This window comes from Paramisgurnus dabryanus, chromosome 22 (assembly GCF_030506205.2).
Source record: "Paramisgurnus dabryanus chromosome 22, PD_genome_1.1, whole genome shotgun sequence".
NCBI classification, from domain to species: Eukaryota; Metazoa; Chordata; class Actinopteri; order Cypriniformes; family Cobitidae; genus Paramisgurnus; species Paramisgurnus dabryanus.
In genome coordinates this window covers 29,795,889-29,819,317 of record NC_133358.1, presented here as the reverse complement: position 1 = coordinate 29,819,317, position 23,429 = coordinate 29,795,889, and the positions used below count along the sequence as shown (strand labels likewise).

Sequence of the window (23,429 nt, the reverse complement as noted above, 5' to 3'; positions counted from 1 at the left end):
CATGTGCAAATTAGAAGCATTGCAACAAAACATGACATATAGCCTGGAGTATCATTGCTTGTCAAAAACATGGCTCACAGGACTATCAGCTCAGCTGTGTTGTGGAAACAGGTTTGCTGAATTGGTTCTTCTGTTTGGTAAATGTGAGATGTATCAAGGACTCTTGTGAGAGCTCAAACCCCCTTTGTCTTTCACAATGGAAATGGGTTGTAAATCCACACCAGTTATTGTTTAGCTTGTCTGCATTCCTAATTGTGAAACAACCCCCTGATGCATTTAAATGAAACACTGAATACGCAGAAGAAACTGACGCCTGCTGTAAGTTTTAGTGTATTTATCATGTATTTAACATGCGTTGAAGCATAAGGTGGCATAACTTTTATTGAACTCAGTTCAGTTTCATTGCTTATTTATTGCGCATTGTTTTAAAGCAGCTGTATAGACCAATTTCATTTTTTTATTTTGCTTTATATATGCCGATATGGTGCAGTTAGCTAAACAAAAGGTGACATCCAACATTATGTGCACTGATGAAATGCTTTTTGAAAAAAAATGTACATTTTATAAATATCGTTTCGTTTTTTTTTTTATAAATTTTTACTAAGTTATAACTATGAAAATATATAAATGTTATGAAAATATATGCCAACGTGTAAATGCATTTTGCATGAATAATTTGGTTCTAAACTATGCTGCGTACTCATTTTCATTCACTCATTCAAGTGGACTAAATTCTTGAACTTAGGGATTAGTGAATGAATGTATAGCCGAGCCGATACATAAAATTTGAGAAAAAAATGGCGTGCACTTGCTCATAATGATTATCATGATGTGCTTGTTGAATAACTTCCACACAGAAATCAGCTAAACACAAACGTTTGGCAAATTTATGAGATTTGTAGGGGCTGTCATTTAAATGATTCACTGAAAAGAAAGATAGATATGTAGAAAATTTTATTAAAACATATACAAATATATCCGAACAGGTCTCATCAATTAAATAATTGTGCAAACTGACAAAAATCGTGGTCCCGGTGTGTTCATTCATAAGGCCACACACACTGTAAAAATTATTTGTTGGTTCAACTTAAAAAAGTAAGTTACTTCAAATTTTGAGTTAATTTGGCTTAAAAATATTGGTTGACTTAAAAAAGTTGTGTAAAAATATTGTGTCAACTAATATTCTTGAGTTGAATGAACTCAAAAAAAACTTTTTCAAGTTGAACCAACAAATTATTTTTCACAGTGCACATGACATACATAAGTGCATCTTGTGCATTCACACATGAACTACTCTAGTTAAGGAAAAGTAACTATACCAGTCACACAACTATCCCGTTACACCATTTACTAATGTGTTTAAAGAAAATCTGGCAGTCCCTTAGTAATATGGCATCATTTACAAAAAAAGGTAAATCTTTTGTAGGCAAGAAGTGTGCATTAGGAACCACGGTTATGATGAAGGCAGATATCTGTTCCTCAGTGATTGATGTCCTCATCTTCCTCCACCTCTTCATCATCTTCACCCGCGTGTGTATTTGTTGTGTGTCCGTACGGCAGACGGATTCCAGCAGCGTTCTGTAGCGCCTGTAGACTGCTTTGACTCACATATAAACTCAGATTTACACTGGGACGTGCTGACCTGAGATCCTCCAGTTTACTCCATGCCTGATACACAACAAATACAAATTTGAGAAATTAATTTGAACTTGCAGTATTTAAGATCGGATCCATTTTAATTTTTTTTGTAAATAAATGCAAATATAAACATTGTTTTATTAGGAATTTGGCAGAAATGTTGTCGGTAGTTGGCAGAATGATCATTTTACTTAAAAACATACCTATAAATGTAAAGAAAATTACAGAGTCCCTAAGGTGACATTGGAGTAAAACAAATCTGAAGTTAAGTTTCATGTGCTCACGCGAAATCTTCATGTGCAGAATTTTTTTAAAGTTTAGTTTTGCGCTTTCACGTGAAAAATCGCGGTTTCATGTGCGCATGCAAAACTAAACTCAATAGTTTCACGTGTGCACACGAAACTAAACTTAATTTAATTTTTGCTCCATGTCCCCTTAGGGGCTCCGTAGAAAATTGTCTCTTAAGGGGGACGCACACCGGCCGCGCAGCTCAGCGTCGCGTCTAGGACACCTCGGAGGTATCGTAAACCGGAAGTGCACATTAAATAGCACAGCTTCGTCAGATAGCGTCTACTTCAAAATGCAAATTATACGTTAGCAGCCGGCGCGGACAGGTGCCACCTGAATGGCGTGGCGCTGCGCGGCGCTGAGCTGCGTGTCCTGTGTGCAACCCCCTTTACAATGCAATAAAAATATAATTTTCAATAAAAAAAAATTCTTAGTATTTTTGTCTTGTTTTTAGTAAAAATATCTAAAATTCTTAAATTAAGATGCTTTTTCTTGATGAGCAAAACAACCCAAGAAAAGAAATCTAGTTTTTAGACCAAAAATATCAAATTTAAGTGATTTTGTGCATAAAACAAGCAAAAAAATCTGCCAATGGGGTAAGCTAATTTTTCTTGATTTTAGTTTTTAAGAAAAATGTTCAAGATTTTTTTGCTTACCCCATTGGCAGATATTTTTTGCTTGTTTTATGCGCAAAATCACTTAAATTTAATATTTTTGGTCTTAAACTAGACTTATTTTCTTGGGTCATTTTGCTCATCAAGAAAAAGCATAATAATTTAAGAATTTTTACATATTTTTACTGAAAACAAGACTAAAATACAAAGAATTTTTTTTCTTGAAAACAATTTTTGCAGTGTAATTTTTTCCACGTATTTATGTAAATAGATGTTACACTCGGTCGTTTCATACACATACCTGTTGGAAGTTGCCCTGTTGGCAGTAGTATTCGACTAAAAAGCCATAGACGTCACCCACACGTACAGCAGGGTCCAGATCTTTCTCTTCCAGCAGAGACTCACATAAACGCAATGCTTCACCTGGATCCTCCTCATGCATTCTGAACACAAGTGTTGACAATGAGCAAATACAAAAACACACAAACAGAGACAGAGACAGATAAACATGTTTCACAATACCTTTGTGCCTGAATGAATTTCTTGATAAGCCCGAGTCTGTGTGTTAGTACGAGAAACCTGCCATCAGTCTCGTCTCCGCTGCGACCCTTCATTTTCGACAAACACTTACAAGCTTCTGTCAGAGCGCCGTACGCCTTCTCGTAATTCTGATAGTCGTCAATTTCCACCTATGTGTTCACACAAACCACGTATAAGTCATACAGATCGATATTCTCCAATACTTTTGGATACGTTCTCAGTACCTCAGCGCAGGCCTCATAAAAGCCGGCGAGGAGGTCAAGGGCGCGACCTTTGGTGTAGAAGCCAATGATGTTTTTCATGATCTCTGCGTCGTTCCTCCAGTCCAGAGACTGCAGATAGTTGCCTGCCATGACGTAGATTTCCTTCTGTCTGGACACACCTGCAAAAAACACGATTTTCTCCGTGTCTCCAGATTTTAACAGCGCTCGCATTGCCTGTCAAAGACAAACAAGAATGTATAAGAAAAGTGTAAAAGGTAAATGTAACTAGCACACGAAGCTTGTAGATATGTGCACGTCAAACCTTGATCTTATTGCCAGCTTGTGTGTATTTTTTTGTCGCTAGATGGTAGTTGCCCTGTCGCATACAACAGTCGGCGATCTTCTCCAACAGTTCCTTCCGGACGGTTTCAGACAAATGGGCGGAGTCTCGTGGCACCGTCAGACTTTCAGCCAGATCATCAGTGATGGTCAAACTCTGGTCCAGACACAACTGGAGCGCTTCATTGTACTACACACATGTACAACACAGACCTTTAAAACTCAAATGTGGTTCATTTTAATTTATTTCTTGAGGTTAAAGGTGGGGTGCACGATTTCTGGAACCAATGTTGATCACCTAAACAAACACGCCCCCTACCCCAATAGAATCTGGATCTTCTTTTGATAGACCCGCCCCACACATACGCATCCTCATACCCCGGCTACCCTTTCCAAAGTGTTTTTCAAAAATCGTGCACCCCACCTTTAAAATAAATGGGTGAGAATGACGGTGTGTGGGTTATGCCTTCACCTTTTTGGCAGCCACTAGCAATTCCACTGCTTTCTGGTACTGAGCGTGTTTTATGAAGAAATCTGAGCAGCGTGCGAGTAAGGCAGGATCACTGGTTTCATTTAGGTCCTCTGCAATCAGCTGCAAGGCTCCAAACTGCTCTGTGGCAAATGCTAGCTCCAATGCTTTAGAGACATGACCTGCCTAAAGACGGATTAAACAGAAGGAACGACAAAGAGACAATTATATTTATTAGGGCTGTCAAAAGATTAATCGTGATTAATGGCATACAAAATAAAAGTTTATTATATTTGTGGGTGTATTGTGTGTAATTATTATGTATATAATAATTTAAGAAATTGAATAAACATGTTATTTATATTTATATATTTATATATATATTAAATTTATATATAAAATAAAATAAATCTAAATAAATATATATATAAATTTTTCTTAAATACATAAATACATACATGCATGCATGTGTGTGCATTAAATACAAAATAATTACAAATAAAATACATTGACAGAATTTAATATTTTCATTACTTAAAAAACTTTAAAATGTAAATACCAACATGTAATAATAATTTTAAGCTATAGAGGCCGCCATTATGCTTTATGCATAGTGCATTCTGGGTCAATGACGTTTAATGGTTATTGCGAAACTTTAGTATAGTTTACTAAAGTGAATACTATGGTATCTACTATAGTTTATCATGTGAAAAAGTTTTATTCCCTACTCCTCATCTTTATTTTGATCATCTTTCATTTGTATGTTTTTAGTATTACTCATCACACTGCAAAAAATGACTTTCTTACATTCTCTTGTTTTTAATACAACTATACAAAAAACAAATCTGACTTTTTCCATGTTTAAGGGCTATAATTGGGTCCCCAGTGCTTTTATCAACCTAGAAAATGAACAGCCTAGTAACTTAGTTTTGGTCAACTATACTCTGCATGTGAAAAAAATAGGTCATTGAAATTTGGCTCCCCTTATGATGTCATAAAAAGTCTTGTGAAATGCCCCTTTTAAATCAAGATGTATTTTCTTGATGAGCAAAATGAGTTTAGTTTTTAGAAAAAAATTTAAAAATAAATAAAATTGAAGTGAATTTGTCTGTAAAACAAGCAAAAAAATTATTGAAATTAAAATAAATATAAAAATTATAACACTTAAACATTTAATTCAACAAAAATGTTCTTACCACATTGGCAGATGTATTTATTTTCCTTGTTTTGAGCACAAATTAACTTAAATTGTATTTTTTTGTCTAAAAATAGAGTTTTTATGTCATTTTGCACATCAAGAATTTTTAGATGTTTGTACTGAAAACAAGACAAAAATACTAAGTCATTTTTTGCAGTGAATTTATGTTACTCTCTGGTTAATATTAAATGGGTTAAACTGAAGAGGTTGCTGTTCTTGTATCTTGCATGCAGGTGTCAAAACTACATATCGCCACCTACTGTCTGTGTGCATTTATAACTCTCATCTTCTGTTTCACATCATTTTACCATCTACCTCGCTGTTGCATTAATAATACAGGTTTTGATTGCAACGATTTGACGTCATGTATTGTGATCTAAACAAAATGACGGACTCTGCGTAAAAAGAAAGTTAAAACTATGACATTTGTACTGTTTTTTAAAAGTTTACATTTATATAGCCAGTGTTTATTTATTACCCCATAGACATGTTTATAGTGGGGGTACCCTCCAAGACATAAGTTGGCCTACAATGACCTTTAATTTGGCCCGTCATGCCACGTGAGAAAAGGAAAAAGGATAAATGTCATTAACGCAGATGTTCATATTTCTAATTAAACATTTTTTTTTTATTTGTACATTACAAAAATGTAAATAGAAATTAAATCCAAGGAATTAAATAATAATACTTTTTTAATGTGCATGCATACTTGAAGATGTATAGCATGAATCACCAAACTCAACAAACTTGGGTACTATAAGCTAATAATGGAGAGGTCAAGGCAGTGGCACAAAGAAAAAAGAAATGTAAAAATTATTGGCAAAATTATTTTTTTTTGCAACAGTTACCTTTGTAAATAAAATAATCAGAGTAATGTTTGCTTAGTAATTTTTTTAATATTAGAAAATTATAAATTAAGAGAATCAGGTCAACTTTTATTTTAATATAACACAGCAATGTTTATTTTCAGCCCACGGCCTTTACTCAGATTTGATTTTTGTCCCTTGGTAGGAAAAGTTTGGGCACCCTGATCTAACATATACATTTTATTAGTAAGTGTCTTCCCTAGGAATCAAGACTTTTTTAATAAAACATTTTTTTTCTATTTGACCATCTAGTAGTGCATACAGTTTGGCAATAATGTGAACACCAAGAGAAAGCGCAGTCTTACATTAATCTGTTGGCACCCCCTAGTGGCTAAATGTGTCACTGCATGCATGTACATTTCAACATCCTGGAACACTAAACTTCAGTATGTTTGTACGCATATGCACATACCTTATGATAAAGCATAACAGCTCGATCCATGTGTGTTCCCTTTTCTTCGTAATAAATGGCCGTGTCCATCATATCCTCTGGATTACTGAGCAGCGCCAGATTCATGAGCTGCTCGTCCAGGTTATTCTCTTTACACAGTCGGATGGCGTTGTTATAGGCTTGCGCTCGTGTGTAAAAGTGCACCGATTGGTTGATCTCGTCCTGTCCCTCGTATTGCCGAGCAACGTGATAGGACGCTGCACGGTTCCCCGTCTCATTGGCTATCAGACTCGCCTGTCAAATTTACAAAACAAAAGTGATTAGGATATTTATAAATATTTCCATAATAGACAAAACCCATGCCAAGTATTACCTTTTGAATGTTCCCAAGATAGCAGTGAACGCGCACTTGAGACAGATAATCCTGAGCTAAGTCATAGTAATTTAGTGCTGCCTCCATATCTGATTGGCTCTCCAAATAATGTCCCCACCACTTATACAAATCCCTGTGCAATCACATATGAGAAAACACAAGAATGTTAGCCAATCAGAGAGCAGGGACAATAATCTCAAATCAATTAATGAATGCATGCATACTCACTTGTCTTTCATTTTATTAATGTAGACTTCCAATGAAACATTATCCTCCATTAACATTCTTGGTACTTCGAACCGGTGCGTGTCGGACTTCTCGTAACTACAGAGAAGAATATTAAATATATCACAAAAACGCAATGTTGCCATCTCAGTAAAGATTTCATCTATATATTATTTATCTGCCTTAATGAACAACCAATGACAGTATAGCATTGAGACAGGAGATGATAGCTGGTGTGTAAACTCACTATTGCAGTGCAAGGCTCTTGTCTCCCATGGCTTCCAGGTGTTTGGCGTAGCTGTAGTAAGTCGTGCGAAGATGAATGCGATCGTGCGTCTCTGCCGTTTCGATCGCCTGCTGCCATTGGCCAGATGCTCGATAAAACTTATTCAGTAAGTCAAACCGCCCGCACGACTTATACAAGCGCTCTGCATCCTCCTGTCGAGAGACGGAGAGATGCTGTGAAAAATCTGCATGTTTAATTCTCTTATTGTTAGTAAGTGCGGCTCTGTGTGCACTGGGTTTATTTAGATAACTCTGTGTTTGTGCTGTGTACTTTAAACACAATGTAAAGCTTTATTTGCAATGAATGTAACATCCGCCACGTGACGTCCCAGACTGAGAAGTATTTACAAATAAACACAAATACAATGCACACTAAATGTATACATATGGGAACTGATGTAGGCTTGATTTTATCCTTTTAGTTTAGATTGGATCACTTCCTGTGGTAAAGGTTCACACATTTTCCATAACTTTCTTACCTTAAACAAATGTGCACTGATGAGCTTTAATGTTAGTAGGTTAAAAGTAAAGAGTAAATGTTAATTTCAAGTTGTCTTTAAGAAAGTGTGTTTCTCACCAGCATGCCCAGCTGTGTAGCCAGCACTGCCACCTGCGCCTCCACCTCTGGCTCCTTTTCTGCATCCCTGAGAGCTCGAGCGGCACGAGCGTTACCCATGTTACCCAGACAAACGCGTGCCACGTCCAGCCGTCGACTCTTCACACACATCCGTGCCATGTTCTCCCATACGGCCTCACTAAAATATAAACATTGTTCAATATCAAAAGTGTTTACAAAACATCCAATCAGTCTCATTTTAGCAAAAACATTATGACTATGAAATGAGTTTATGCTTAAACAAGTAGATGGGTAAGAAAAATAAACTCAAAATTCAAGTCAATTTTTCTTACCCCATTTGAAAAGCATGCATCTACAAAACTTTTACAAGATGTTTGGACATAAATGTGTGTCCAAACTTCACAGACACATTTTGGGCACACTTTAGATTTATATTACATCTTGTAAAATGGGCATAATAAAGGTTCTTTATTGAGATGTTTTGTTATAAAATAAAATGTTATTCATACAATCTCAGTGTAAGGTAAGAGTCACTAGGTCTCATTCACTAATAATTGCGTACGTTTTTCTTATTTATACACACACTTGAACTTCTCATGAAAATTTTCGGCCTAATTTACAACACGTGCATATGCACATAAGGTTGTTCTTACGTTAGTGAATTTGGAGAGTTCAAGGTTGGTAAGGTTGGCGTGCACAAGGTTGGTAATTTGCATAAAACACGCCCAAACCAGCTCCATATCAGGGCTTTCCGCAGTGCAACGCTTGTCCACAGAAAATTTTAGAGCAATTTGTCATAGAAGCAAAAGAGCTCGAAAAGAAATCAATGATCATATTTATTATCGATAAAGTTACGCTTTGATGTTTGGACTTCTCGTTACATTTACATGATGTTTACATTAGGCATTAAGCAGACACTTTCACATAGAGATTTAAAAAGTGAGGAAGGAAAGAGGGAAGATTTGTCATTACACGCATCTTCTTTATACCGGTATGTGTAGAAAAAATAAGTAGGCCATAATAATGTATAATAAAAGGTGTATACTGTAATAATAATATAGATAATGTATAATAATATATAATACAGAAAATACTATGATATAAAATATAATCATGTAAATATTATATATAAACATTATCATACACATTATAATTATAGCTTAGTATTTGATTATAGCATACGTTATTATTGCTTACAAGTGGTTTTAGGTTTTCTTAAATTTTTGTGTACATTTAGAAGAATTTTGATATGGGAGTTTTAGTTGAATCACGATTTGTCCATGAAAAAATCCTTACGCACATCTCACGCACAAATTTGTGCGTACGCATTCTTAATGAATGAGATCCATTGTGGACACTTTATACAAAAAACATAACAACACTGCATTAAGCATCAAACCTGTGGTACAACTGTGGGTTCACAGCAACGGCGTTGAAGGCATCAAATTCGCGTTTACCGCGTCTAGTTTGGCACTTGAACATTTTGAGTTTACTCGCTTCACTCGCGCGTGAAATTCTAGTCATCGAGACATTCACGTGTAAATTCGCGTCATGTGAGGGGCTTCTGCGACTCTGCTCGCTTTCTGTAATCATGTCACTACTAGAGCAAGCTCCTGATTGGTTAACGCGACGTGTTTTTCAGCCAAAATTCAACGCACGTGTTTTGCGCGGCAACGCTCAATTTGCGCGAATGAGGTGGAATCGCGTCTACCGTGCCACGCTAACGGTACATTCACACGGGGCGTAAGCGTTAACGCTTAACGGAAGGCTTGTCTGAAGCGTGGCCAACAGCCAATCACTGTGGCCGCAACACAAGCTCCGGTCTTCCATAAACGTAATTGGCTGGCTCTGCCTAGGTTATTTGCATAAGGCGATATGATTGGCTGACGCACGCGTTGCCGCTTGAAAAGTTGAGAAATGTTCAACTTCTGCCGCGAGCAACGGCAAAAAAGTGAATGGGAAGCGTCAACGTTTACGCCCCGTGTGAATGCGCCATAAACGCCTTCGCGCCGCGAGACCTCCAGACATACGTCAATGTGTCTTCAAATAGACTTAACATTGAAATCACTTGCTCCTTACGCCTCTAACGCATCTGGTCTGAACGCAGCTTTAAAGGGATTGTAATAGTATGCTGACTAACTCAATTCATTCATCCTGAATCATTTTACAAAACGGCACAAAACAGCTGCGTCTGGCGTTTAAATCTGCAGTCCTTTTCACCTCATAAGAGAATCACTTCAGTTATGCGTGGAATGACCCAACAACTCTCTCCCACTCGTTCGGCCCTTCATACCCTCCCTCTATTTTTCATCCTCTCCTATCTGGTCTCCATTAATCCAAAATCCACCCAACCCGTTCTCTCGCCCCTTTTCACTCCGTTCAGCTCAAGTAGATACAGATGTGGGCTGTTTATTAAAGTTATTCAACAGGAAATTCCCTCGATCTTTGGGGACCTAGAACTGAAGTAAAGAGCGCAAGAAAAATGTGACCCAGTCTAAGAAAACTCAACTAAAGTCTGCATAAAATCATCCTATATAATCTAAAATACATTCAGTGAAAATGTATGATTTGCCATCATGTTGCCTGAGTTTTACATCTTCCAAAGAAGGTATTCAGAGACATTTCTGCTGTGTGGGGTTTGGGATGCTTGTGTTATGTCATTGCTCACTAGTAAGAGGAAATCTCCAAGAGATTTTGCTGTCTATATATGGCTCAGGGCCCTCCTTCAATGTACAGCTCTCCATTAATAACCAACACACTGAGTAAAACAGAAAGAGAGAGAGAGAGAGGACGGGTGTTGTATGCTGTTCTGTCTGCTTTCCTTCCAGGAAACACATCCTGTAGCTGGGGTAACATATTTGTCCCAGTGAGAGAAAGAGAGAGAGAAAGAGAGAGAGTTTATTCTCATGTACACCCCACGTCCCATCACAGTTCTTCTGGGCTTTCATGGATAGCCACACGTTCACACTCAGACATGAGAAACTAGTCAGGACTTTGTAATTTGAGCCAACAGCACTTCAAAACGAGTCAATGACCAGGAGAGAGAGGGAAGAAAAAACAGAGACCCCATCACGGCGATCTTTCAGCATTCCTCAGCATTCCCAGCAGGGAGAAAAAAGGATCCAGCACTCTGCGCGCAAGGAGAAAGGGGAGGTGCAGACGGACTGCAGAACAACAGAAAACTGAAAACCATTTGGGGGAAATTCAGAAGACGAACGATTTTAAAGCAAGTTTCTGTGTGTTTATGTGATGGCCTTGGAGGTCTACGGTTCAGCCCTACGAGCAGCTTCGGCCCCGGACTCAGAGGAGGAGGGCTAGAGACACCCGGCGCCCCAAAACCTCTCAAAGCACGAGAATGAGCGGTGATGTCCTCTAGCTAATTTCTCACAGTGCGAGAGGAGTGTGCGCGTACCCACCGGCTGGCGTTTCGGCACTTCGGAGGCTCCGGCGGGCGAGGGGGGACGGTGGGCGGCCCGGGTAAAGTGGGGCGTATGGCCGTGCACAGGTTGATAGTGGTGGCTGCAGCGGTGGCCATGCTTTCTCTTCTTCTCAATAACGTGGCTACGTTCAGCTCAAGCTGGGTGCTTCAGGATCTAATGGGTGGGCACAGGCGAAGCGTGGGACTTTGGAGAATGTGTCCACAGGAGGGTACACATCACGCTCAAGCAATGACAGCCTGCAAGTGGCTCAATTGGGGATCAGACACAGCGGGGCAGCAGGAGTCACACAGCACTGTCAAACGTGAGTTTTGCATTTTTACTGCATTTGGCAGACGCTTTTATCCAAAGCGACTTACAGTGCATTAGGAGGTATCGTTTTTTTATCAGTATGTGTGTTCCTTGGGATCAAACCCATGACCTTTTGCCCTGCTAACGCAATGCTTCACCACTGAGCTAGAGGAACCACACATGAATTCAAGTGAAGCATGGTACATTTATGCACATCTTATTGGATGTTAAACTTTTATTAATGAAAGTTATTTAAAATGCTTTAAAGACGACGAAAGAATAAATGTGGGTTGTATTATTGATTATTTTCAGCGATCAATAAGTATAACATTTATTTTCTTGCTTTATAAATTATTTATAAAATGCGCTTTACGTCCTCAGTCGGATTTACACGTGTTGCGCCATCTAGGCGTAGCGTATATCCAAGACTAAATCTTACGTCTAGTCAAAGGTAGGCGTAAGTTTAAAGTGATGACTTGTTTTTGGCAAAATAGAAGTTATTAAATTGACAAGACATTGGCGCATCCAATGCATACGCAAGCTAGGCTTTTATGCATGCAGAGTGATAGACCGCACAAATAAATTCTTATATCATATAATACTTAGATATTTACAGTGACAGAGTATAAAACGTATTGTTTTAATTTAGAATTGTTAGAATTAATCGCCAAATTATTACCTTTTGCGCAAACGAGTAAGGCTTTCGTTCAGGCTTGATGGGTCTACATGTGACGCACGCATTTGTAACCTAACGACGCTAACGGCGTCTCAACTATCAAGGTGGTTAAACGCATACGCGGGACGCGCATCGTCTACGCTGAGCGTAGCTGCGCCTCGTTGTAGTATTAAATGGTGCAACAGGCGTAAAAAATTTTCACAAAGCCTGACATAGCTAAGCCCAACGTAGTTCTTACACCCAATGTTTTAACGTCTAGCTGGGGCCCCAAGCCATCAAAGCTGATGTCATCAGAGAATGATCGTCACAAGTACATATTGAGATTTTGATTAAAGTGTATAAAGGCACATCATTTTAAAAAATGACGAACGCGAATAAATTGTTTATGGTAAAAACTGCAATATTCCATAAAAAAATAAAAATGGTCAGTTTTGACATCATGGGGACTTTAATGCTTGACAGATGTTCAAATGCTTCTCATGCATTCTGGAAGCAAAATGACGGCAGTAATATCCAGTAGGGCCACCAAAGTTATTTACACAAACACGACAAGTGTTTTGTTGTAACTTTCAGATGTCTGCATTGGGATACATCACACATCGGCTAAAAATAAAGTTCGATAACTGAAGCGTAATGAATCCAAGACTTTACATAATATTTCCCATGAAACATGGAAAACCCAGGCACAGATTTGCTTGTAACATGCAGCCTGGCACGTCTGTCCATCTTTCTCCCAATTTAGAAATAGGAAACGGATGGACACAGTGAAGAATTGTGGGTTTTAGGAAGTGACACCCTCATGGCAAAGCTGTGTCTATGACTGCACATCTGCAGCTGGATCTTCCTTGCAATGATTCAGATCCTTTACCGACACATTGACTAAATGTCAACCATAGAATGGTATTTCATTGACTATTAGACATTTAGACAGTTAATATGATGAATAACAGGCATCATAATAAACTAAACATGCCTTTCCATCTTACATTAAAAAAATCATTTATCAAAATATATTCTTTTGTGTTCATCAGGAAAAATATATGAAAAAATAAAGACGGAATTTTCCTTTTTTGGTGAACTATTAATTTAAGTGCAAAGTACAAACCAGCTGATCCCTAATATTTGTGTTCTTCTGATTTCAGTTCAGTTCGACATGATGCGGGCGTGTAACCTGATGGCTACAGTGGCTTTGACAGTGGGTCAACTGATCTTCCTGTTTGGGTTACTTGAGATAAGCCACATTACCCAGGATTCCCAATGGTGGGAGGAAGCCATCGCTGCCCTCTTCCAGTTAGCCAGTAAGTGCACACTTTTATTGAAACCATTTCATTAAAGAAATAGTTCACTAAAAAAGGATAAATCTTTTAATATTTACACTCTGTAGTGCTGGGGTATGCAACGTCGGTCCTGGAGTGCCGATGACCTGCTGATTTAAGCTCCAACCCCGATAAAACCTTGCCTACCATTCCCATTCATCTTCATAAAAAACAGTAACATTCAGCAAAGTTTGTGTTTCATAAAAAACAAACATAGTTTAAGTTTAGAAGTCAAAGATAACTGCAAAATTGTCATTCTTGGCCAAGCTATTACTTGAATTCTTCAATATCTAACAAACCCATCAGTAGAGATACGGTCTCTATTGTCCTGTGTTTCTTGTTCTGCATTTGGGGGAAAGGAAAGATGGAGCTTTGTGGGTCTATAACAGAATAAACACCAACAAAAAACAGCAGACTCCACACATACACACACAATTCAACAGGAAACAACAAGAACTCGAGCCACAGTCCCACTTACAAATTAAATCAAGTCCCATCAGGGACATACGCTGGCATGTCTCTTCAAAATTTGTTCATCTACCATAAAAACATGTTGGCATGGCTAAACATGCACTTTTAAAAATATGATGACGTGCATGATGTTATAGATGTTTAAATAGTCATTATGTTGAAGGCACACAACCATGTTTAAAGATTATACGTTTTAAACAAATCCTTAACAAAGTTTATCAAACACAACTTACAGACATGAATGATCTGGACTTATGAACTCAAATCATGCAAACTGGTAAAGAGATGTGTGCTATTACTTCTCTAATGCTGTGTAAACACCAAAAGCAAAGCATCACATTCCTAGCTGTACTGTAGATTACTCGCGGGATTTTATATTTTTATCTTGAGCAGAAAACGAGTTTGAGGTGAATAGCACCTGTTTTTCGCATCGCATGTCATTCACAGTGCACGTCATTCGCATCTATTCGCATTAACTTTATATAAAACTTACTCATGCAAATAATACAATTTGCTTCTGGTGGCTATACAGCAAAAGCTATCTGACTTTTGAGATGCAATATTGCAAATGTGCATATCGCAATGGTTTGCAAAAAAATAAATGAATGATTTTAATACTTATAAATAAAAGTTGTGTAGTAAAAAAAGTGTAAATAGCAAAAAATTATGTTGGTTATATAATATATATTTCAACATAATTTTAATTTATTCAATTAATTATCGCATCGCATCATTTAGTAAGTTATCGCATTTTATGTTCAATATTATATAGCTCTTTGTGGCAGACGATGAATGAATGAAACTAAAATGGTTAACTATAAAGAAGAGACCTGAGCCATATCTAGGGACCAGTATATAATGGAAAATTTGGGCTGAGCACCTAGCAACCACACAAACCCCCTAGCAACCAACAAACAATGCCCTAGAGACCACCTAAAAGAACAAAGCAACCACTAGGGGGTGTAACGATAAAACGCAACACAAATGTCCGATATCAATTCTATGGCACTTTGAGTCGTTTATAACATTAATTTGAAAAAGCAACACTTGTCAAACATAATCATTATACATATACTTTATTATCACGAAAATACCTGAAAAGGTTTAAAGAACAGTGATACAAATTATGTTTACATGCATTTCTGCACAAGAGCGCCCTCTGGCTTTTAGATGCAATGGCATTTCACCATAATTCATCGAGTAGCATAACATGCAAATCGCACGATTAATCGTTACATCCCTAGCAGCCACTTAGCAATGCCCTGACAACCACCCACATCCACAACAGTTTTGCACAGGGGATAGTCGTGGCCTATTTGTTAGAAAGTCTTGTCCCCCTAAGATCGCCAGTTTGAGCCTCACGGCCAGCAGGTTGCTCACTGGGATGGGTTAAATGAAGTGGTCACATTTTGAGTATGGGCTACCGTACTTGACAATGCTTCTTCCTTAACATCAGGTGCTTTTGTGACGTATGTCCTCTTGTAGATTAAGGAAAGAGTTTTGAGTTAGTTTCATAACTACTGTGCTGTTTTATTGTGATGGCGGTCTGTTGCTACAGTATCAGTAAATCAGTGCACACTGTTTGTGCAAGCGTGTGCTTGTGTGCGTTTTAGGTGACAATAGTTATATTTAGCTAAACGGGGTCCAGAGCACCAGCGGCAGCCGCGTTGCTCCAGAGAGCGACAGTCAGGCGCCAGGATATCCCTGCTCAGGACGAGGAAGCGTCTGTAACTACCTGTTATGCAAACCCACAGCCTCAGAGGAAAGACAGGGGTGTGTGACAGCGTGGAGTGGGGGGGACGGTTGACTGTCAGAGTTTTAGATTAAGACTTTAACTGGAATTTATGATATTTTAAGAAGCAAAAATCAATACAGAGGACAGTAGATTGGACATTTTTTGACTCCAGGGAAAAGCCGTTTTGAAAAGCTTTTAGATGATGTGTGTGTGTGTGTGTGTTATGGGTGGAGGAAGCAAGTGTCCTGATTAACTGTCCCCGCTATACTGCGTCTGTTTACAGTCTCTGGGGACAGACGATGTCTGACACAGTGAAAACAATGATGTCGTCTTACTTCAATATAAATTATAAACACACACAAACTGCTTTCCTGAAGTCAATGGGGAAGGCCAATCAGACGCAGCCAACCAATCAACGCTTCTAAACATCCATACATACAGCATGCATGTTTAAGCAGCACAGATCTGGTCTACCGACTAGTCATAAAGCAACCCAAGTTCAAGTGCAATTCTCTGAAGGCTTCCTGTGGGAATTAAACCAACAACCTATTAAATATATTAAAACATTTCGGGTCATACCGCACAGCATTCGTCAGTGCACATTATTCTACAAGAAAAAAAATGTGTCTTTGTAATCTTTCATCAAAATATAACTTACTACGAGGGCTGCCCGATATTGAAGAAAAATGCAATATGTGATCACTTACATATATGCGATTTATAATAGGCGATATGATAATGCTTTTAAGACTGTATAAAACATGGACGTAGCGTCCGTGACATCACCTGTACGTTTCTAAAGAGCATTTTAAAAGCCCAAAGTGGGCGGAGTCGGCCACCACCATCATGGCCGTGCTTCAACGTGTCACTCCCGGATAACCAAAAAAGGCAAAACGTGGGTGGAGCTGAGGTGCCTGGTTGCTGAAACCACACCTGTCTAGCTCGATGGTAGAGACAGCAGCGGCAATCTACCTGTCACTCAAGTGGCCACGCCCTTAATTATGCAGAACTTTAAGGGGCCGGACACACCAAAGCTTTTTTACACGGCTGAAAACGCCTGGAGGAAGCCAAATGCCAGCTTTTTTTTCAGCTGAGCGCTTTGGTAGCTGTGATACTTGACATTGAAGAGTGGAGCTTTTCACCCAAAGTTGAATCTCTTTCAACTCTCGAAGCTCAGCGCTGAGCACGGAAAACTCGCTTTCAGCACGAGCAAAAGTTTTGAAAAACGCTGCGCTTCCAATGGAAAAAAATTGAAAAAATAAGGCTTAATCTAATTCAAATGGATTACTAAAAAAAATCACCCCCCCCCTAGCTATATAGACTGCTATTAACATATTTTTTCTGCTGTAAAATTAGACAAATTAACTTGGGATTGACTCCCTTAGGGGCCAGTCTCTAGTGGCCCTTCGATGAATTGCAGTTTAAGTCACTTCCGTGTTGAATTCACGAGAGAGACTGTAAGTTTGTTCCTTGATATTACATTATTTCTGGGTAAAGAAAGCATTACTCTCTCTGTCTTACTAGTCTCTGATATCTGCATTGACCTAAACTTTGATAACTTTATTTATTTTTATTTAAATGAATCATTCTGTTATTGCACATCATTGTGATATTATTATTATTGCTGTATTACGGTAATTTCAAGTACGGTATTCGTGGCTCTGAAACATCATCTAGGCTGTGTATACAAATGTGAGTTTTGCAAAAAATTATAATAATAATAATAATAATGTACATTTTATAACCAAACTGAACATAAATCTTACATTACATCTACAATAAAGTACAAGAAAACTTTTTGATGTATATTGCATACAAAGTGAGAGCGAGAGAAAAAGAGAGAGAGAAAAAAACCACACAATGAGAAACTTGTTCCCAAAATAAAATTACTATAGACTGTTTATTGTACATCGTGTTCCAGTTTAGTTGTACGACTGTGGGAGTGTAAGAATAGTGAGATTAAACTGAATGAAATAGAGGGAAGGAAGAATGGAAGGATAGAGGAGAATAGGAAGGAAGAGGGAAGATACCGAGCCAAAAACAGAATAAAAAACACAAGCATGAAATGACTGCGCTCACTTTTCTCAACACTCGCACACATTTAAATGCAATGTGATCCCAGTTCTTCTGAACTCTTTCCATGGCTCTGTTCTCCTTGCCTGAATCATCATCACATCCTCTGTGTTGTGTTTCTGGGAATCTACTGGAGCCGCTATTAATAACATGAGCTCAAAGTTCTTACAGGAAAAGAGAAATCTGTCCAAAACCAACCCAAATTAGTCTAAAATGAGGTTTGGAGCATTTTGCTGGATGTATTAAAGGAATGCTCCTGGTTCAAATTCAGTCAACAGAATCTGTGGCTTGCCATCGATTGCCAAAGACAATCATTTTGATATTTTATTCTTCAGCTTGGTTACAATGCACTTGCATTTACAGTAATGTACTTATAATCAGGTTTTGAAAACAGAAAAATGATGCTCATGTTTCAATAAAATGCAATTATATTTATTTTTCCAAACCAAATGTGTTATTTGAGAAAGTTTGGTTTCTTTTCTACTACATGGATGAACTTTAGCTTAGTGCTTGTGGTCATCTATGAAATTCCTGTAATTTTCCTGAGAGCTGATACACTGTCAGAAAAAATTGGTCCCATGCTGTCACTGGGGAAGTACCTTTTCAAACGTCCAACCTATTCTTGGAACTTTAAAAATGCTGGGTTATTTTCAACCCACAGTTGGGTCAAACAAGGACAAACCCAACCCGTCTGGTTTTAATTTAACCTATGCTGGGATGAAAATAAAATGATCAATTTACATCCGTGAGTCTGTACTTTTACTCGAATGTTGTGTTGTCTATGGTTGAGATTGGTTGGGTTTAGGTTAGGGTTGGGGTTAGACGCTCCAAAATATCTTTAAAACCATAAATGATTATAAAACCTTTTCTAATTTTACAAATGCATAAAATTAAATCTGACAAAAACGGCAACCATACATGGTAACCATACATGGTTATTAAGATGCTGGCAGCTAGAGGGCGCTTGTCCTTAAAATGTTACTGTTGGTCGTAATAAGCTGCTTGCACAAATTATGTTCTAGTATGAACTCCTTAGGTCCAAACATGTAGTTTTCGAAAGGGTAACGCCCCAGTAACAGTTATGGTACATTCATACGGGGCAAAAGCGTTAACGCTTGATTGAAGGCTTGTCTGAAGCGTGGCCAAAAGCCAATCGCAGTGGCTGCAACACATGCTCCGGTCTTGCATAAACTTAATTGGCTTGCTCGCACTGGTTAATTTGCATAAGGGGATCTGATTGGCTGACGCACGTGTTGGCGCTTGAAAAGTTGAGAAATGTTCAACTTCTGTCGCGAACAACGGCAAGGACGCAACGTTGATGGATCCACAATTCAGTTCGGCAACACATGATGTCACCAATTACAAGTAAATGAGAATCCTTAACGCTTTAACCATTAGGGAGCAGCTAGGGACTGAGCTTTCAACCAGAATTTTTCTTTAATTAAGTGTGACTGACATAATCTGTTTACTAGATGATGAAACTTAATCCTCTGTCTCTCTCATTGCAGGTTTTGTGTTGGTGATAGGTCTTGTGACGTTCTACAGGATTGGCCCCTACACTCATCTTTCTTACTCCTGCTATATAAACATTGCTGCATGCTTGTTCGCCACGCTAGCGGCTGCCATGCTAATCTGGAATATTCTGCATCGCCGTGACGACTGTCTGTCTCCGCCTGTCATTGTCATCAGCCGATCTTTGACCACGCCCTTCAGGCCACGACTAGACAATGACTATGTAGAGTCACCTTGCTGACACAACTCGTGCGCTTGAGACTAGAGACGAGCCTTTAAAAAAATACGAGGATTGGATTCTTGACATTTATGTTGATCTCTTTGAACTTTATACAGAGGTAACAATCATGTGATCGTGAAAGAGGGCCTAACTTGTTTTCAGAGTCGGATCGAGTGGAACACTTCTAAAACATTGAAGTAAGACTTTGGATGATCAAGCTGGATCTTGACAGTTTATGTTCATGATAAAGGAAAAGCACCTATGTTATACATATGTATCTATTATAGATCTATAAAATGTAAAACAGCAATATGGATTTCAGAAGGAGTTTATGCATGGTTTTGAATATTGACACGTCCCAGGTTCTTACTGAATTGTATATCATCTTTTCTAAGCACACAGGGAATCGATAAAGTTCACTTACGTCTACGGTAAATCTGTAAAATGCATTTAAATGGTTTGAAAAACCTACGAAACAAAAGTTTAAGGTTTTTTTGCATTGTGGCATTAATGTGGCACATTTTCCTCTTCCATTATATTTTCATTACTGTAATACAAACAAATGTTTCATTTGTTGTAACTTTTTGAATTATTCTCAATTCCATTCTCATGCGATCCTGGACCACAAAAGCAATCATAAGTCATAATTAAATTTTAATTTATAGATCATCTGAATAAATAAGCTTTCATTGATGTTTAGGTTGTTAGGATAGGACAATATTTGTCTGTAATCTGACGGTGCAATAAAATTCGAAATATTGGAAAAAATGACATTTAAAGTTATCCAAATAAAGTCCTTAGCAACACATATTATTAATGATAAATACATTTTTTATATATTTATGGTGGGAAAAAATATCAAAATATCTTCATGGCACACGATCTTTACTTAATATCCTAATGATTTTCGGTAAAAAAAAAAATTTACCCATACAATCTATTGTGGCTATTGCTCAAATATGCATGCGACTTATGACTGGTGGTTTTGTGGTCCATGGTCACATATATAGTGTTTATGTAGCTCAACTAGTAAAGCATTGCATCCGCAAAACATACAGTAGGACATGGGTTAGATTTCCAGGGAACACGCACATAATGACAAAAATTTATAGTTTCAATGGGTTAGGGATAGCACAAGGCAAATGCATAAGTATAAATAAAGTAAAAAGAAATGAAACCAAATACTACCATGAAGTACAAAAATCTATGTACTTGTGATCCAAATAATGTCACAATGCAAAATATCTATATATTTAATTTTATTAAGCAATTGTTTTATATTTACAGGTTTTATTGAGATTTCCTCAAATATGGTTAAATGCAGATCTCATTTATAAAACGTAGGATCCTTACTAAAAGTCTACGTACACACAAAAGCCAAAAATGGCATATGCCAAATATTTTAAGAATTATAAAACAAAGCAATGCTCCCTTTATAAATTCACATGCAAGTGTGTGTACATGAATCATCCTCAGATCCCACCCTGCAAGCCCATTCTCCCATTAAGTTTGTTTTTATAGATCAAAACCTTTGCGTGGGAACTAGCTTAGGCACATTTCCAGCCCTGTTTTTTTGCGTATGCATGCTTTATAAATGAGACCCCTCAGTGTAAAAATCAACAAATATTTATTACAGATACACAAGTCAATGCACAAATTGCAAAGAAGTTGTTGGACTTGTGCAGATTCTCTGCATCCTTAAATATCTGGTACCAAAATCTGTGATTGGCTGTTTGCTTACATGAGATGAATACAGTTTAAGAGTATAATCTGTGACCTGCCAATGACGAAACTCTGACTAGTAATGTAAAATTATGATCAATTTCAGATCATGTCTTCCTGATGTTTTTTAATCATAGTTCAGACATTTCATACGTCTATGTAAGTTAATTTGTAGACACAGAATTTGCTAACCTATGCCTGTGGTACCCATATATATGTTTATAATACAGAGTTATATTAAGTATGTTATTAAAATCACATTTCACTCTTAGCAGGACTGATATAATAATAATGTTAATGTAATAAAAAAACATAAAGCCATTGAATACGTGGGGATTTTGTGTGTATGTGTTTGTGAGATCAGAGTCAAGGACAGTCTGAATGAAGGGAAATGAATGGAGACACACACATTCCATTGGACTATACTGTGACCCTCCAGCACTGACACTTAAAGACGATAATATCAACCTGAATTTATGGTCAAGTCTTTCCAAGTCTTCTGAAGCCTGTTCCTGTAGCTCATTTGGAAGAGGGTCAGGGTCATCATGGGTTCAGGGAACATACATACTGATGAAAAATGTATAATACACTTGAATAAAAGTGTCTGCCTAATGCATAAATGTAACTGAAGCTACGTGATAACTTTATGGGAGAAACAGATAGATTTCTAAAGTAACCTTACCCTTTTATTAATCATTTTACTTCCATTATTGGGTAGTCATACTACGCTTTTCGTTCCATTTACTTCCATTCATAAGCATCAGAACAAAAACGCAACCTTGTGCAAAGATATTTCACTGCATACCTAAGTACAATTAAATCAGATGACCTCTGACCTGCAAATTCGTATCACGTGAAGATATTTGACCACTAAAAAACTGGTACGTCACGGCGTGACCTTTCTCTCTACTAAAAAGCAAAGATAAACAAAGCACTCCCCACCAATTTTCGCAGTAACGTCCGAAAAATATTTGCATGCTCAAAGTCTAGTGTGACCATACCTTTATTCAAACATGGTGTGTCACGATTGACCGTGCTTAAAAAAACCACATTACTTGGAATTTATGTATATATCACTGTTATACAAGATTTTATGGTTGCTTTTTAAGTCTGACAGCCCCAGATCACCTTCACTTTTATTATACAGAAGACCAACTTGACCGACCGCCTAAACATCTTCTGTTTATCACTTAAGGTACTTGAAAAAGTTTTGTTTAAACAAATATCTACTTTCTTAGCAAAAAATGATATCCTGGATACATTTCAGTCTGATTTTAGGGGTGGTCATAGTACAGAAACAGCCCTTTTAAGGGATGTAAATGATCTTTTTTAATCACGGATGCAGGTAATCATGCAGCTCTAATTTTATTGGATCTATCAGCTGCTTTTGATACCATTGATCACCGGATCTTTCTGACTCGCTTAAAGCAGCTTGTTGGCATTCAGGGGACGGTTTTAAAATGGTTTGCCTCCTATTTGGAATGTAGATCCTTTTTAGTGAAGGTTGGTAATAACTACTCCGCATCGTCACCTATCTGTTGTGGGGTCCCACAAGGGTCTATTTTAGGCCCCACTCTGTTTTCTTTGTACATGCTCCCGCTGGGCATGATTTTTAGGAAGTATGGCATTTTGTATCATCTGTATGCCTCTCAGGTCTATGTGCCTTTGAGATCTGGTGGTGAGGATTCAAATGCCACTCTCGTTAAATATCTGGAGGAAGTAAAGCCGTGGATGGCAGAAAATCTAGTCCAATTAAATGAAAATAAAACAGAAATTATTATTTTTGGTCTCACAGCTGGTAGTCAATTGTTAATCGACCGCTTATGTCCACGGAAGGGGCACTTGCAGGACCAGGTAAAGAACCTTGGAGTCATCATTAATTTTTGATTTACTAAATTTAGTAAAGTTAGTAGATAAAGTTAGTAGTACGCAATTGTTTCTTTTATTTAAGAGCAACAGCAAAACTAAAA

General features: G+C 37.8%; 2 protein-coding genes across 3 annotated transcripts in view; one reads left to right on the top strand and one right to left on the bottom strand.

The window, feature by feature from the left end:
• Window positions 1-976: 976 nt before the first annotated feature.
• ift140 (intraflagellar transport 140 homolog (Chlamydomonas)) overlaps window positions 977-23,429 on the bottom strand; it is a 36,407-nt gene continuing 13,954 nt past the window's right edge. For both annotated transcript variants that reach the window (XM_065258790.2, XM_065258791.2), the window contains 11 exons: window positions 8,007-8,184; window positions 7,392-7,582; window positions 7,148-7,243; window positions 6,920-7,052; window positions 6,568-6,840; window positions 4,095-4,277; window positions 3,606-3,812; window positions 3,305-3,517; window positions 3,063-3,229; window positions 2,842-2,983; window positions 977-1,668 (listed from right to left, as the gene is read on the bottom strand). In XM_065258790.2, the coding sequence (XP_065114862.1) occupies window positions 1,480-1,668; window positions 2,842-2,983; window positions 3,063-3,229; window positions 3,305-3,517; window positions 3,606-3,812; window positions 4,095-4,277; window positions 6,568-6,840; window positions 6,920-7,052; window positions 7,148-7,243; window positions 7,392-7,582; window positions 8,007-8,184 (1,972 nt within the window). In that variant the 3' untranslated portion in view covers window positions 977-1,479. The remainder of the gene's footprint in view (window positions 1,669-2,841; window positions 2,984-3,062; window positions 3,230-3,304; window positions 3,518-3,605; window positions 3,813-4,094; window positions 4,278-6,567; window positions 6,841-6,919; window positions 7,053-7,147; window positions 7,244-7,391; window positions 7,583-8,006; window positions 8,185-23,429) is intronic.
• Window positions 10,859-21,730, top strand: tmem204 (transmembrane protein 204). The gene is made up of 3 exons (XM_065258789.2): window positions 10,859-11,747; window positions 13,553-13,708; window positions 19,514-21,730. The coding sequence occupies exons 1-3, from the start codon at window positions 11,498-11,500 to the stop codon at window positions 19,756-19,758; spliced, it is 651 nt and encodes a 216-aa protein (XP_065114861.1). The 5' UTR covers window positions 10,859-11,497; the 3' UTR covers window positions 19,759-21,730.

Bases quoted from the DNA above. Each gene is read 5' to 3' on its own strand.
- tmem204 (XM_065258789.2), top strand. From the start codon at position 11,498: ATGGCCGTGCACAGGTTGATAGTGGTGGCTGCAGCGGTGGCCATGCTT. The intron at 11,748-13,552 runs GTGAGTTTTGCA...TTCTGATTTCAG, and splicing joins GTCACACAGCACTGTCAAAC to TTCAGTTCGACATGATGCGG. The intron at 13,709-19,513 runs GTAAGTGCACAC...CTCTCATTGCAG, and splicing joins TGCCCTCTTCCAGTTAGCCA to GTTTTGTGTTGGTGATAGGT.